Raw genomic sequence first — 14040 nt, 5'->3', positions numbered from 1 at the left:
ATATTTTAATTTGGAGTGAATTTACCACATGTCATTTGGGAAGGAAATGCAAACGACAGGTAGCATAACCAACAGATGGCAAATAAGTTAATATGGGAAGGGCAGTTGATTCAGAAAGTGATGGAACCAACCAGATGGAAAAATATCGTGGATGTGGTGCTGATAAAACCAGATGAGCTCTATAGAGAAACTGAAGTAATAGATGGTATTAGTGATCATGAAGCTCTTTTTGTCATACTTAAAAATAAATGTGATAGAAAGGAAGGTCTTAAAAGTAAGGACTATTAAGAAGTACCATATGGCTGATAAAGCAGGCATGAGGCAGTTTCTAAAAAGTAACTACGATCGGTGGAAAACTGTAAATAAAAATGTAAACAGACTCTGGATGGGTTTAAAGAAATTGTTGAGGAATGCAAAAACAGGTTTGTACCTTTAAGGGAGGTAAGGAATGGTAAAGACCCACCTTATTATAATAGAGAAATAAAGACACTTAGAAGGAGGTGCAGAATGGAAAGAAAGAGAGTTTGAAATGGCTGTGAAAGTAAGGAAAAATTGAAGGAACTTACTAGAATATTGAATCTAGCAAAGAAGGCAGCTAAGGATAACATGATGGCAAGCATAACTGCGCAGTCATACAAATTTTAGTGAAAAATGGAAGGGTACGTATAGGTATTTTAAGGCAGAAACAGGTTCCACGAAGGACATTCCAGGAATAATTAATGAACAAAGGGAGTGTGTATGTGAAAATTTTCAAAACAACCGTAAGTGAATGATGTAATTAGAAATCTATGTAATTAGAAATCTTAATACTCTGTAGTTTGTACAATGTAGTACATATGAGATGGTTTGGCATAACAGCAGGCTTCATAGCCTGAGCCACGCCATATAAAACAAGTCAATAATAAATAAAACAAGAAATAGTTGGCTGATGATGCTCACGAAGGAGCGAAACATGTACCATATAAACATCTTAATAAATATGTAAGTTTGTACTATGTTTTTATTGTATTGAATAGGTGGTAATTAACAAAAATTATAAGAATTTGTATCATAAGTGGTATGTTCCGAGCTGTCAGCGGAGAGATTGCGTGGAATGACATTAGTAGACGAATAACTGAGTAGCGTTTATAAAAGCAGGAAAGATCACAATATGAAGATAAAGTTGGAATTCAAGAGGACAAACTGGGGCAAATATTCATTTATAGGAAGGGGAGTTAGGGATTGGAATAACTTACCAAGGGAGATGTTCAATAAATTTCCAATTTCTTTGAAATAATTTAGGAAAGTGCTAGGAAAACAACAGATAGGGAATCTGCCACCTGCGTGACTGCCCTAAATGCAGATCTGTATTGATTTATTGGTTAGGAATAAAAAGCTATTTCATACCAATATTGAACCATGGGATTGGGTCCGACTCATTGGCTGAATGGTCAGCGTACTAGCCTTCGATTCAGAAGACCCCGGTTTCGATTCCTGGCCGGGTTGGGGATTTTAATCGCTTCTAATTAATTCTTCTGGCTCGGGGACTGGGTGTATGTGTCCGTCCCAACACTCATTATATTCAGACAACATACCACACTAACAACCACCACAGAAACACCCAATAGTGATTACATCCCTCCATATAGGGTTGGCGTCAGGAATGGCATCCGGTCGTAAAACAGGGCCAAATCCACATGTGCAATGCTGTTCGCACCAGCGACCCCACAGGTGTGGGAAAAAGCGGTAGCAGAAGAAGAATGACCTATGGGATTGAAGCGTGCACCCTCACAAAAAAAAATTCAACAAGACTGCGAGCATCAGAGATGAAATTTCTTACATCCACCATCCAGAAGACCAAGATGGACAAGTTAAGAAATGAGGAGGTGAGGAAAGAAGCCGGAATAAAGACAGCGTACAAGAATAGCCAGAATAAATTTGGAAAGACAGATGGAGGGGAAAAGACCTGCATGAAGTCGTAAAACCTGATGGATGAACATGATCAAGGTTGATCTAGTTACCACAGGATGGACAGTGGATGGTGTTCTCCATGACAACTTGTATATGGACAGGAAGAAGTGGAAGAGGCTCATTAACAGTACCTAGGAAACTGGAACTGTACAATGATGATGACGATAATAAGTATAAACTTTTTACAGGTTATAAGAGGATGTGTCATGATACTGATTGGCATTAAATACGAAGTAATAGGTAGGTCCAAATAATACTTGGTAGTTTTGGAGCTGCTGTTCTCAAAATATGTACGGCATTTAATGATGAAATAATTAAGAATTTTAAAATATTGATAGGGCTGATGAGATGTATACGATTGATTTTCATTAGTGAATGGACTGAAGTCAATACGGACCAAAAATAAAACTGCAATGGTTTAAGTTAATAAATTTATAATAGGCACTGCATTACCTGGACATGAACTCCATTGAGGATGCTTGGGATGAATTAAAGAAGGCTTTTTATGGACATTGCGATCCAACAACAACTCAGCGAGATATACACCGAATCACCATTGAGGAATGAGAGAATTTGGACCAACATTACCTTGATGAAGTAGTGGCCAGTTATGTCGAGATGAATTCAGGCATGTGTTACCAAGTATTAAAGGTACTGGATTGTACTGTATTCTGCAACTTAAATTGAGAAAGCAAAGCTGTGTTCTCATAGAAGCTCTCATTTGTTTTGTTGGAAAATAAATAAGGCTGATATCGTACCTCTGGATGTCTGTCTACAGTCTTTTTGGGTTTTGTTTTGTTTGTTTGTTAGTTTGTAAAGAGTTGGAAACTGCTTAATCCAAGCTGATGCAAAATTATTTTGATGTGCATATTTATTATTAATGCTTGAGCACTTATTTGATATCTAAAGAGAAGTGAATGAATTTAATCATGTGAACACAAACTGGAAAATATTGCTCATGGTTTCTCAAAGAAATCAACAAATACAACGCTATTCTTCCTTGTATAACACCAGTAATTAATATGGCACGATTTCAATTGTTCCTCGGGAACAGTCGAAAATTTCTTCTGAAGACTCGGAGCTAAGATCTCTGCGAAATGTACAGAGTTTCACCTTGTTTTCTTGACACAGCATAAGCCCAAAAGCCCGTATCATGTTTACAAGTACGGGCCGTGAAAACATCAATGTTCACATTATTTCAATTATTTAAAATAAAAATAAAACTATACTCACTCAGCATCATACACAGCATCAAAAGTAAAGGATTTCTTCCTTTCCTTGCCATCATCTCTGGGATTAGTTATTTCAATAACACCTCTTGAAGGAAAGACATCTACAACCCTGAAATAGAAAGGTACATAATCCATACAAGGCTATTATGATTGTTAATGTAGAGCAATGAGAATTTCTTTTATAACATAATTATGTAACTATTACTATATGTTATATATACTGTAGACATATTTTAGATTCTTCAACATACAAAGGCAGTGAGCCAGGAAAGAGGATAGGAACACATAAGGAAGAACACAACATGCTAGGGCAAGTGAAAGAAGCAACAGAAAGGAGAGAGGTAAGCACGAAAAAACAAACTGACAAGGACTAACTACACAGCTTCATACACTGTCATATTCATAGACTGGCTCTTCCCTCATCAATCCCAATTCTTTCTATTTTCCTATATTTAATGATCTATACTTGTATGCTTGTGTGTTCCAGTTTTAAACTTTAAACCCAATGCGTTTGTCTACTCCTGAAGAATGGATATTAACCCTTCGCGGGCGGAAACATATTTGGTCGACTTTTCTTACGCTCCGGGCGGAAACACACATATATGTATGTTCCGTTCGAAAATCGCGGGTTTATTAGCCGACGAGGTACCCAAATATGCTCAGAGATGGCAGAAGCTGTTCTCTCAACTCTTCCGGTGAGGGAAATCCCCGCAGTATCTTCCTGAGTTTGTTCTGTTTGAAGGAGTTACGTAATACATACGTTTCGTGACACAGTTTTCTCGTGTGTGTACTTCTTACATATTTTCACGGTTTTCCAGTAAAATGGCATCGCAAAAACGGATCAGTGATACAGTGTCAATATTGGATGATATGGTCAAAGAAGTGTCTGATTTTAGTGAATGCGAGTCTGAGGACGAAAATTCTTTCTCCAGCTCGTCTGAGTGCAACAACACAAGTGATGCTGACACAGATAATGACAGAGCGGACGACTGGATGGACGTGAGTAGTAGCGACCCTGGGCCAACAAATGTTATTCCCATTCGTAATATTGATCAAGGGCCAATTTACCATCACACTTTGATACATACGCCTGTAGAATATTTTCATCAATTTTTTGATGAAAAAATATTTAATGATATTCTCAGTGAAACTAAATTACATGCCAATACTATAATACAACCAACGTTGTATAATATTTTTGCAAAACTTGCACTTCAAAACCTTATCTGCATCCAGATAAGTGCTTTAAGGTATAGCACACTCAACATGAGTTTTGAGGATCCATCACCTTGACACTTACAAATTCAGGGTATTATTTGTGTACAGAGTAGGTTCAACTCCTACTTTCTGACAGATTGTTTCACTTTTTGATGGACAAAGACAAAAAATTAAACCAAAATATCATTGAAAGTTTTTTGTACATATATTTCATAATAGCGGACTACAGTTTACTTCAAGTTAACCACTGTCACATTAAGTTGAGCGTGCCTTGTGCGATTCTTCCAATGAAAAAATGATTTTACGATTTTTATTTTGCCTTCAAACCGCTTCAAATTTGGACGTCCACTCCTAAACAAACAAGGTATGTGGTATATTTAGGCACATTTTCATGGTTTTAGTAAATTTCCCAAAATTTTGCATGCATTTTTATTTTTTAAATTTTCTTTGCCACCTACGCCATAAACTACCACCGTCCATGAAGGGTTAAACCATCGTACTATACAAATAGGGTTGTACTGAATGGTTTACCGTACTGAAGGAGTTCACTTATAATTTAGACTGAGTAATCTTTTGTGATCAGTACAGTAATCACTTTCTTCATTCACTGCTCATAATGTCAGTTAAAAGTCTCCTAGAATAATTTTGTGAGCTCTGACAATGACCACCTTGCAAAACGTAACTCCTCCTCCTTCAATACATCAGTATCCTATTCAGAGCAGATGCTTTTTTTGCACTATCCAAGGGTCAACTTTCCATTGTTCTCCTGACAACAAGGTTGCAGCTAAAGTTGCACATTCAAATAGCAGATGTAGAGTTTTGATGATGATGATTGTTGTTTAAAGGGGCCTAACATCTAGGTCATCAGCCCCTAATGGTAGAAAATGAGATGAAATGCAATGACAATTTAAAAGTACAATGCCTCACCTTCCCAGGAACAATATTACTGACCAAGGGACTGCTTAAAAAGCACAATCCTGAATCAATGATGCTTGTTGTCTAAAGGGGTTCAACATCCAGGTCAACGGTCCCTCATAATGGCACTTATCGCTTGTAAAGTAGAACCAGGGTATTTCTCAAGTTGCAGTACTAATCAAAGGTAGCGTAAACTTACGGTGTTACAAACAGTATGGTACTACTCACAAGTATTTTATGTCATACAGGTAACTCAGACCCATGGGGTTTCTCACATAATGGCGCCACTCGTAGGCAACGCAAATCCATGGTGCACCTCACATAGGTGTACTAATCACAGGGACTCGTACTATTCTGTGATGTTCCTCACATAGTGGGTACAAATCACAGGCAACGCAGACTAACAGTGTTGCTCATATAGCGGTACTAATCACAGGCAATGCCCAGACCTGTGGTGTTTCTCACACAATGGTATAAATCACAGGCAACGTAAGCCCGTGATGTTCTGCATATAGTGCTACTAATCACAGGTACTGTAAATCCCATCCTGATTCACACACTGTTGCTACTAATCACAAACCTATTGTGTAGCTAACATAGTGGTACTATTCGCAAGTGAAGGCGACCCATGGCTTTTCCCGTGTGATGGTACTAATCACAAGTAGTTTCATGGTTCTAATACAATCATCCCTTGGTCGCCCCTTTTAGTCGCCTCTTATTACAGGCAGGGGATAGCATGGGTGTATTCTTCGTCTGCGTCCCTCACCCACAGGGGGCAGAGAGAGAGAATAAAGAAGAAAAAGAAGGGATCCATCACTTCGAAAAATGAAGTAACGGATGAAGAAAGGCAAGGGCCACGAAGGGCGTGAAAATGAAAGACTCCCTAGGCTTCGAACACTCTAATACCGTCGGGGTCAGAAAAGAACAAGAGATGACCAAGGGAGGTCAGACAGGATAGATGAACGTGAGGAGCTTGGTACAAGTAAGTGGAAGCAATGACAGGACTCAGTTAAGGGCCCCGTTGTCGCCAACCCACGCTCCCAAGTTCAGAGCCCCTGGGGCCCCTTTTAGTTGCCTCTCACAACAGGCAGGGGATACAGTAGGTGTATTCTTAGTCTGCGTCCCCCACCCACAGGGGGTATGTGGGGTTTTCATGAACATTGTGCTTGCTTTTCTGATCACGAAATGGGATGGGTTGCACATCACCCACAGGAGACTAAGCAGCTGCCTGATATGAAGCAAAAAGCAAGCTTGTAGTTTTCAACAACTGCAGATATCATAATTAAAGCTATGGGACCTCCAGTTCCATGTGGAATCCATACCACAGGGACACGAATTATCACACAAAAATCCAACTTGCATTGGTCGGGATCTGAACTGTGGCTGTCTTAGTGACAAACCAGTAACAATACCATATGGCTATTACATCCTTAATCTAAAATGAGAGGCAGAAGACCCAGTCATAAGTGTCAGGAGGAAAGATGAGGACATCTTGCTGACCATGCAGCACTCCAATATCTGCTGGTGATCTGGGTGGGCAGCAGTTTTCCTGACAGGCCAAGGCTCTTGGCAGTTGTATGTGCCACGTGTTTGTTATTATGTCACTCTTAATGTGGATAATCCCTTTGTTGTCTCAATTTCGTATTTCTTAAATAACTATAAATGGTTGATAAGTAACTTGGGAACCATGAAAGCTGCAGTACAGTCATTACCTTTCATTGTTAATACTTATTGTTTCTTAATGGATGTCTGTATTGAAGAATAATTTTAATGTTAATTTTCTTGTTTATTCATTTGTGTCTAATGCTTTAAACTTCCAATATTTTTCTGTTGATAATAGACTTAAAAGCAGTATATGGATATGTGTAAACTAGGTAGAAATTAAGAGAATTTATTCAGTTATCAAGTACATTACATACAATAGACACTGTCAAAGACCCCCCCCCCCCATTAAATGTACATGCGCATACTTAGCATAACTTCACAATACAATGAAACCTTGTTAGGGTGTCCCTCATCAAGACATTTTCTCGCACAGCACAATGTAAATTCAAAGTCTCTATTTCCATCATATTAAATCTATATAAAAATACCCTTATCTTGTCACAGAATTTTCACTATTACCGCTTAGTACGATCATATTTTTCTCAGGCCTGATAATGTTCTTTGTCATACCTTCTGAATGGAATGTGATTTCAAAGACAGGTAAGGGCTCTTGCCACAGCAAGCAGGTCAGGGAAAGTTGCACGATTGCAGGAAAAGGCCTTGAATTCCTCAACTTCACAGGATAAATTGCACCTTCATGGAGCAAGCCGTTAGCCTCAAGAAAGTTAAATTTTGCTTGCCAATTAGCAGCAAGATTGCTGAATAACTCAATGAGCCTGTTTATTCTTGTATTTAACATTCCAGTCATAAGTAAGAAATTTATTCTGTGTCGAGCGGTACAGTAAGTAAGTAAACTCGTGTCCTCATCCCGAGGTGGTGCAGCTCTTTTCAGGTACACCCCCATTGGAGGTGAGCTGCATGTACCATTTCAACCAGATACCAGCCCTCCTGCCATTCTTAAATTTCTGGCAGTACTGGGAATCGAACCCGGGCCCCCGAGGACGGCAGCTAATAACACTAACCGTTACGCTACGGAGGCGGACTTGAAAGGTAGTGAACACACTGACAAACAATGAAATATTCCTTTAAATAAAACTAAGTGATTTTAATGTATTCAGATGCTGGTAACAAATATTGCATCTGTTTTCCTAATCACCTAATTTATTTGCAGAACATCCATATTTATAGTTCTATAGTTTCAGGTCTCCGCACCCGGCTCCGTATTCGGTTTACTGGTTGGTTCCTAGTAAATGGTCAAGAATGTTTTAACAACCTTGTATGTTTATGTCTGGCACTTAATATTTCATGGAGGAAACATCTGCCAGTAGAGTAATTTCCTGTTTCTCTGTTACAATTTGTTCTTTTGTGAGTTAGTCAAGTCTTAACTTCCTTTCCGATCACTTCATGAGTAGCGAGTAGCCATATTTTATGTTTGTGTATGTTTGTGAAATTGTGAATGTAATATTGTGTATAGCGAAGTGAAGTTTAAGTTGTATTTTAACAAAATTTTAACAGCATTAATCATAATTGTTCTTATAAAAAAATATATTATAACCCAATGAGTTTGCCATGTCACACAATTGTGTGAATAATGGAAACTAGTTTTGTTATGTCTGTGTCGAATTTACTCCAAAGTCACACAGAAATACTATCACTCCTATAGTGAAAAATAAAACACTTGGGAGTAAAGCAAGCGAGGGAAAAAGAAGGGAACCATGTAAAATTTGTTGTAATTGTTTGCGAACCTTACATGGTTGGCTTAAAGGAACTCTCAAATCAATGTCCTTTGGAAACCCTGTAATAAGGACAAACATAGTGGGATATAGTTCTAAATCAAAACATTCTATACTTTATCCTGATGTTCATTTCAACAAAGAAACATATGAATCATGAAAGAATGGACAATGGATGAAACAGAACCAAGCAGTGGTTCTCCAGATGACAAACCTGAACCCCCATATTCAAACACTCCTGATCCAAATATACAGTACCTCATTTTACTTCCCAATCCAAACTAAATTATCTGGTCAGAGACCTCAACCTTTCTAAAGTCCAAGCAGAATTATTAGGTTCTCGTTTTTTTTGTTTTTTTTTTTGTACTGAGTTAATTTACTGCAATGATGTACAAGGCCTTCTGCAAGAACTTGAAAGGAGGTCACAACCCAAATGAAAGGTGACTATTTTTAGATTTGTCTAAGAATAGTTTAAAAGTAGTATAGTTGCATAATGGAAAATACACCCATCAGTACCCCCTTGCCTATTCTTTCGCAATGAAAGAAACACATGCAAGTATGGATAATACTGTATATTAAAAGTGATAAATGATGAAAAATTTGGTTGGCAGATATGCGGAGACCTCAAAATAATTGGTATACAGTTAGACATACAGGTTGGGTTTCCTGATTTTGTTGCTTTCCTTGTGAATGGGACAGCCAGGCAAAATATAAATATAACAACATTGTGATTGGCCCATAAAAAAAAAAAAAAAAATTCATTGAGAGAAGAGTGTTAAGAAGCACCCTATACTTGAGAAAGACAAGATTTTGTTACCACAATTGTATATAAAGTTAGGGCTGAGGAAAAATTTTGTTACGGCTTTGGATAAGCCCGGTGAGGGTTTTGGGTACTTGAGAAAAAACATTTCTAAACTCAGTGATAGGAAGTTAAAGGAAGGCATATTTATTGGGTTGCGAATCCGCGAGATCATTCATGATGAAAATTTAGTGGAACTGCTAACAGAAAAAGGGAAATTTGCATGGTTATCTTTCAGACAAGTATGCTGTAATTTTCTTGGAAAAATGAAAGCAAAGAACTACAAGGAATGTAAAGTGTAATCAGTGCATGGGATGCAGTATGCCCTTGAAAATTCACTTTTGATATTTGCATTTTGACTTTTCCTCCCTAACTTGGGCACGGATAGTGACGAATGCAGCAAGAGATTTCACCAGGATATTTTTGTCAAGGATAAACGATATGTAGGAAAATCTGTACAGAATATGTTAGCAGACTACTGCTGGAATCTCACGGAAGAGGTTTCTGACGGCAGTTCCAAACAGAAGAGTTCAAGAACAAAATTTTGAAAATGTGAGTACAAATGTGGTCTCTCATTTTTTCTTTTGCATGAAATTTCTTCACTGAACAGTCAAAATGAGTCCTTTATTTTTTATTTTGTAGTTATTCTCTTCAATATTTAAATCTTATTTCAGAAGCAAACAAAAAAAAAAAAAAAAAATTCAAATTTTGATGTGTTATTCCGAAGGAAATTAAATTTTTATTAAAAACAAAACAGTGAAAATCCAGGCAAAACTATAAGTGATACAGCATTTCTACTTTCAGATTTGGATTCAGCTGGGTCAAATTATAAATAATACCTATTTTCATTCAAAGGAGCACCAAAAAGTTTGAATTTGTTTGTCAGTGATATTTGTTGTGCGATTGCCTACCCACGGATTCAGAACATAATTTTGATAAGTTGACTAGCGTAGTCTAGTGATAGCCTGTTTGTTGATTACAAGGATAATGTCCAGATAGAGGAGGTGACTAATACTAAAGAAGTATTAAAATTTACCTATGACAACAATGGCATTTACAGTAAGATGCAAAAGTTGAAAACCAGAAAAGCGGCTGAAATTGATAAGATTTCTAGGGATGTACTAAAGGCAATGGATTGGGATACAGTACCATATCTGAAGTACTTATTTGATTGTTTGCATGAAGGACTATAACAAATGAATAGAGAGTTGCTATAGTAGTCGCTGTGTATAAAAGAAAGGGTGATAGACATGAAGCTGAATATTACAGGCCAGTCATTTTGACATGCATTGCATGTAAGCTTTGGGAAAGCATTCTTTCTGATTATACAAGACATGTTTGCAAAATTAATAACTGGTTTGATAGAAGGCAGTTTGGGTTTAGGAAAGGTTATTCCAATGAAGCTCAACTTGCAGGATTCCAGCAAGATATAGCAGATATCCTGGATTCAGGAGGTCAAATGGACTGTATCGCGATTGAACTATCTAAGGCATTTGACAGGGTAGATCATGGGAGACTACTGGCAAAAAAGAGTGCAATTGGACTTTACAAAAGGGTGACTGAATGGGTGGCTCTGTTTCTAGAAAATAGAACTCAGAATTAGAGTAGGTGAAGCTTTATCTGTCCCTGTAATAATTAAGAGGGGAATTCCTCAAGGCAGTATTACTGGACCTTTATGTTTTCTTGTATATATCAATGACATGTGTAGTGGAATCAGAGATAAGGCTGTTTGCAGATGAAGATTGTGAGCAACTGCAAAATGACCTCAATAATGTTGTGAGATGGACAGTAGACAATGCTATGATAAACTGGGTTAAAAGTCAGGTAGTATCACAAATAGGAAAAGTACTCGCAGTTTTAATTACTGCATTGATGGGGTGAAAGTTCCCCTTGGGGATCATTGTAAATACCTAGGTCTTAATATAAGGAAAGATATTCATTGGGGCAATCACATAAATATGATTGTAAATAAAGGGTACATATCTCTGCACATGGTTATGAGGGTATTTAAGGGTTGTACTAAGGATGTAAGGGAGAGGGTATACAAGTCTCTGGTAAGACCCCAACTAGAGTATGGTTCCAGTGTATGGGACTCTCACCAGGATTACTTGATTCAAGAACTGGAAAAAATCCAAAGGAAAGCAGCTTGATTTGTTCTGGGTGATTTCCGACAAAAGAATGGCGTTACAAAAATGTTGCAAAGTTTGGGCTGGGAAGACTTGGAAGAAAGGAGACAAGCTGCTCGACTAAGTGGTATGTTGCATGTAACTATTCTCATGTTTAGACCCGTATTTAAACTTGCTATAATTTGCATACGATTTTTATTTTTGTTTTCCACCTATTCAATACATATTTGTTTTTTGTCACTAGAAAATCATTTTACTACATTACTATATTACCAGGGCCATGTTTCGCTCGACATCCGAGCATCCTCAGCCTTTATAACTTTTCTCTAGGTTAAGACATAACATTATTAACTTTAAAGTTATGTCTTAACCATGAGAAAAGTTATAAAGGCTGAGGAAGCTCTGAAGTCGAGCAAAACATGTCCCTGTTAATATAGTATTGTAGTAAAATTATTTTCTAGGGACAAAAAACAAATATGTATTGAATAGGTGGAAAACAAAAATAAAAATCGTATGCAAATTAAGTGGTATGTTGCGAGCTGTCAGTGGAGAGATGGCGTGGGAGGACATCAGTAGACGAATAAGTTTGGGTGGTGTCTTTAAAAGTATGAAAGATCACCATATGAAAATGGAGCTGGAATTCAAGAGGACAAATTGGGGCAAATATTTGTTTATAGGAAGGGGAGTTAGGGATTGGAATAACTTACTAAGGGAGATGTTCAATAAATTTCCAATTTCTTTGCAATCATTTAACCCCTCAGCGTCGCAGCCATTTAAATAGCTTCCTACCCTGCGGCCGGATGAGATTTCAACTACGCGCGACTGAAATACATCGATTCACTTAAAGCGTTACTACAAGTATAAGAGTAGCCCAATTTTCACAAAATTTGGAATTCCTTATGACAGAACTATGTACATGCAGACAATTACATAACTGTTTCACATTTCCTTAGTAATTTAGTTCCGTGTGATAGAGTTCGAAGCACTCTGAGACAGGGACTCAAGTCACACTCCTGGCAGCAGTAAGTACACTGACGTCTTCTTTCCGCCATGTTTTGAACACAGGATACAATGTCTTTGGGGTTTGGATTTCCAACTCTTGGGTGCTAATTTCCTGATAAAATGTCTTTCCTGCAACATTGGAACTGTATTATCTGATGCGCGCCGGCCTTGAATATTTCGTTCCCCTCCCTCCCCGAGCGTATTTTGTAAACAAACCTTTCACCAGCTGAACCCGATAAGGTAATTGCTCAATATTTGTCTCTGTGACCTGTGTGAGTATTATTAGAGAATTTAGCAATCAGAATTCACCGTTGAAAACTTCTCTTTGACCTGTATAATTATCTATAGTCTCTTACACGAAATTTCCAAGTACTGTTTCCTCCTCATCGTCACTCATCATTTACCACTGCTACATCATCTATTTCATTATCACTGCTGCTTATACTGTCACTACTACTTCCGACTAAACATTCATCTGAATTATACAATATTTCAAGCACGTTACTGTCAGTCATACCACGGCTGAGCGCGGCGCGTCACACGGACTGGTGAAGCTGCAGCGAGACCGAAAAACAACAGGACGAAACTGAATGAGGGGAATAACATTTATGACGAAACAAACCAACTCTATACATATTTCAGATAAAAGGTCGAGACAACGTCTTTCAAACGAGATATATACCATGAACAACTGGTTCTCGTATCGTATGACAGAAAGCAGCACTAACTGATGCCTACACAGAGCGCTCGTGGAGAGTTACGAAAATATTACAAGCTGAGAAATAAAGACAAATATAATAAATAAACCGCACTCCCAATGTACACATAGAGCAAAGAACATCACACGAAAAACCAAAATTCTCAGATCATCATTTCTTTATTTTATTCTGTGGGAAAGAATGAAGCAAACAGACTTTAAAAAAAGCAAGAGATTAGTGCTCAGACTTATTTGACAAATAATTATCCTTGCAAAAACAACTACATAACGATTTTTCAATTCTTATTTACAACACTGATAAACCCGAAACTGTCTTCTTGGAAACAAAACAATTTGCATATCAGTAACTCCAAAACTCTTCGCGCTATAGCCGTAAATGTGAAACCATGTATGGGTCTATACCACGTATAGAGGTCGGCGGCTACGGAAGAAAAGAGGGTCTATACCACGTATAGAGGTCGGCGCTGAGGGGTTAAGTAAAGGCTAGGAAAACAACAGATAGTGAATCAGCCACCTGGGCGACTGCCCTAAATGCAGTTCAGTAGTGATTGATTGAAAAAAAAAAAAAGAATGCATTCAGAAATAAACATATGTTTAAACATTTCTAAATAATTGAGTGTGATTTGATAGAATCTGATGTTTTTTCGAGAACAACATGTCATTCAATTTTAATTAAGTTTTTTTCTCGAAGTATAATACTGTTACCATACGTTTTCTTTTTGAGGTAGTTTATAAATTTATT

The 14040-nt window shown here is 37.6% G+C and overlaps 1 protein-coding gene across 2 annotated transcripts in view; it reads right to left on the bottom strand.

The window, feature by feature from the left end:
- LOC136862709 (kinesin-like protein KIF3B) overlaps positions 1-14040 on the bottom strand; it is a 397790-nt gene that overhangs the window by 256051 nt on the left and 127699 nt on the right. For both annotated transcript variants that reach the window (XM_067138926.2, XM_067138927.2), the window contains exon 7: positions 3184-3291. In XM_067138926.2, the coding sequence (XP_066995027.2) occupies positions 3184-3291 (108 nt within the window). The remainder of the gene's footprint in view (positions 1-3183; positions 3292-14040) is intronic.

Source organism: Anabrus simplex, chromosome 2 (assembly GCF_040414725.1).
Source record: "Anabrus simplex isolate iqAnaSimp1 chromosome 2, ASM4041472v1, whole genome shotgun sequence".
In the NCBI taxonomy this organism is placed as follows: Eukaryota; Metazoa; Arthropoda; class Insecta; order Orthoptera; family Tettigoniidae; genus Anabrus; species Anabrus simplex.
Note: the sequence above shows the minus strand (reverse complement) of the source record. Positions and strands in the feature narration are given on the sequence as shown.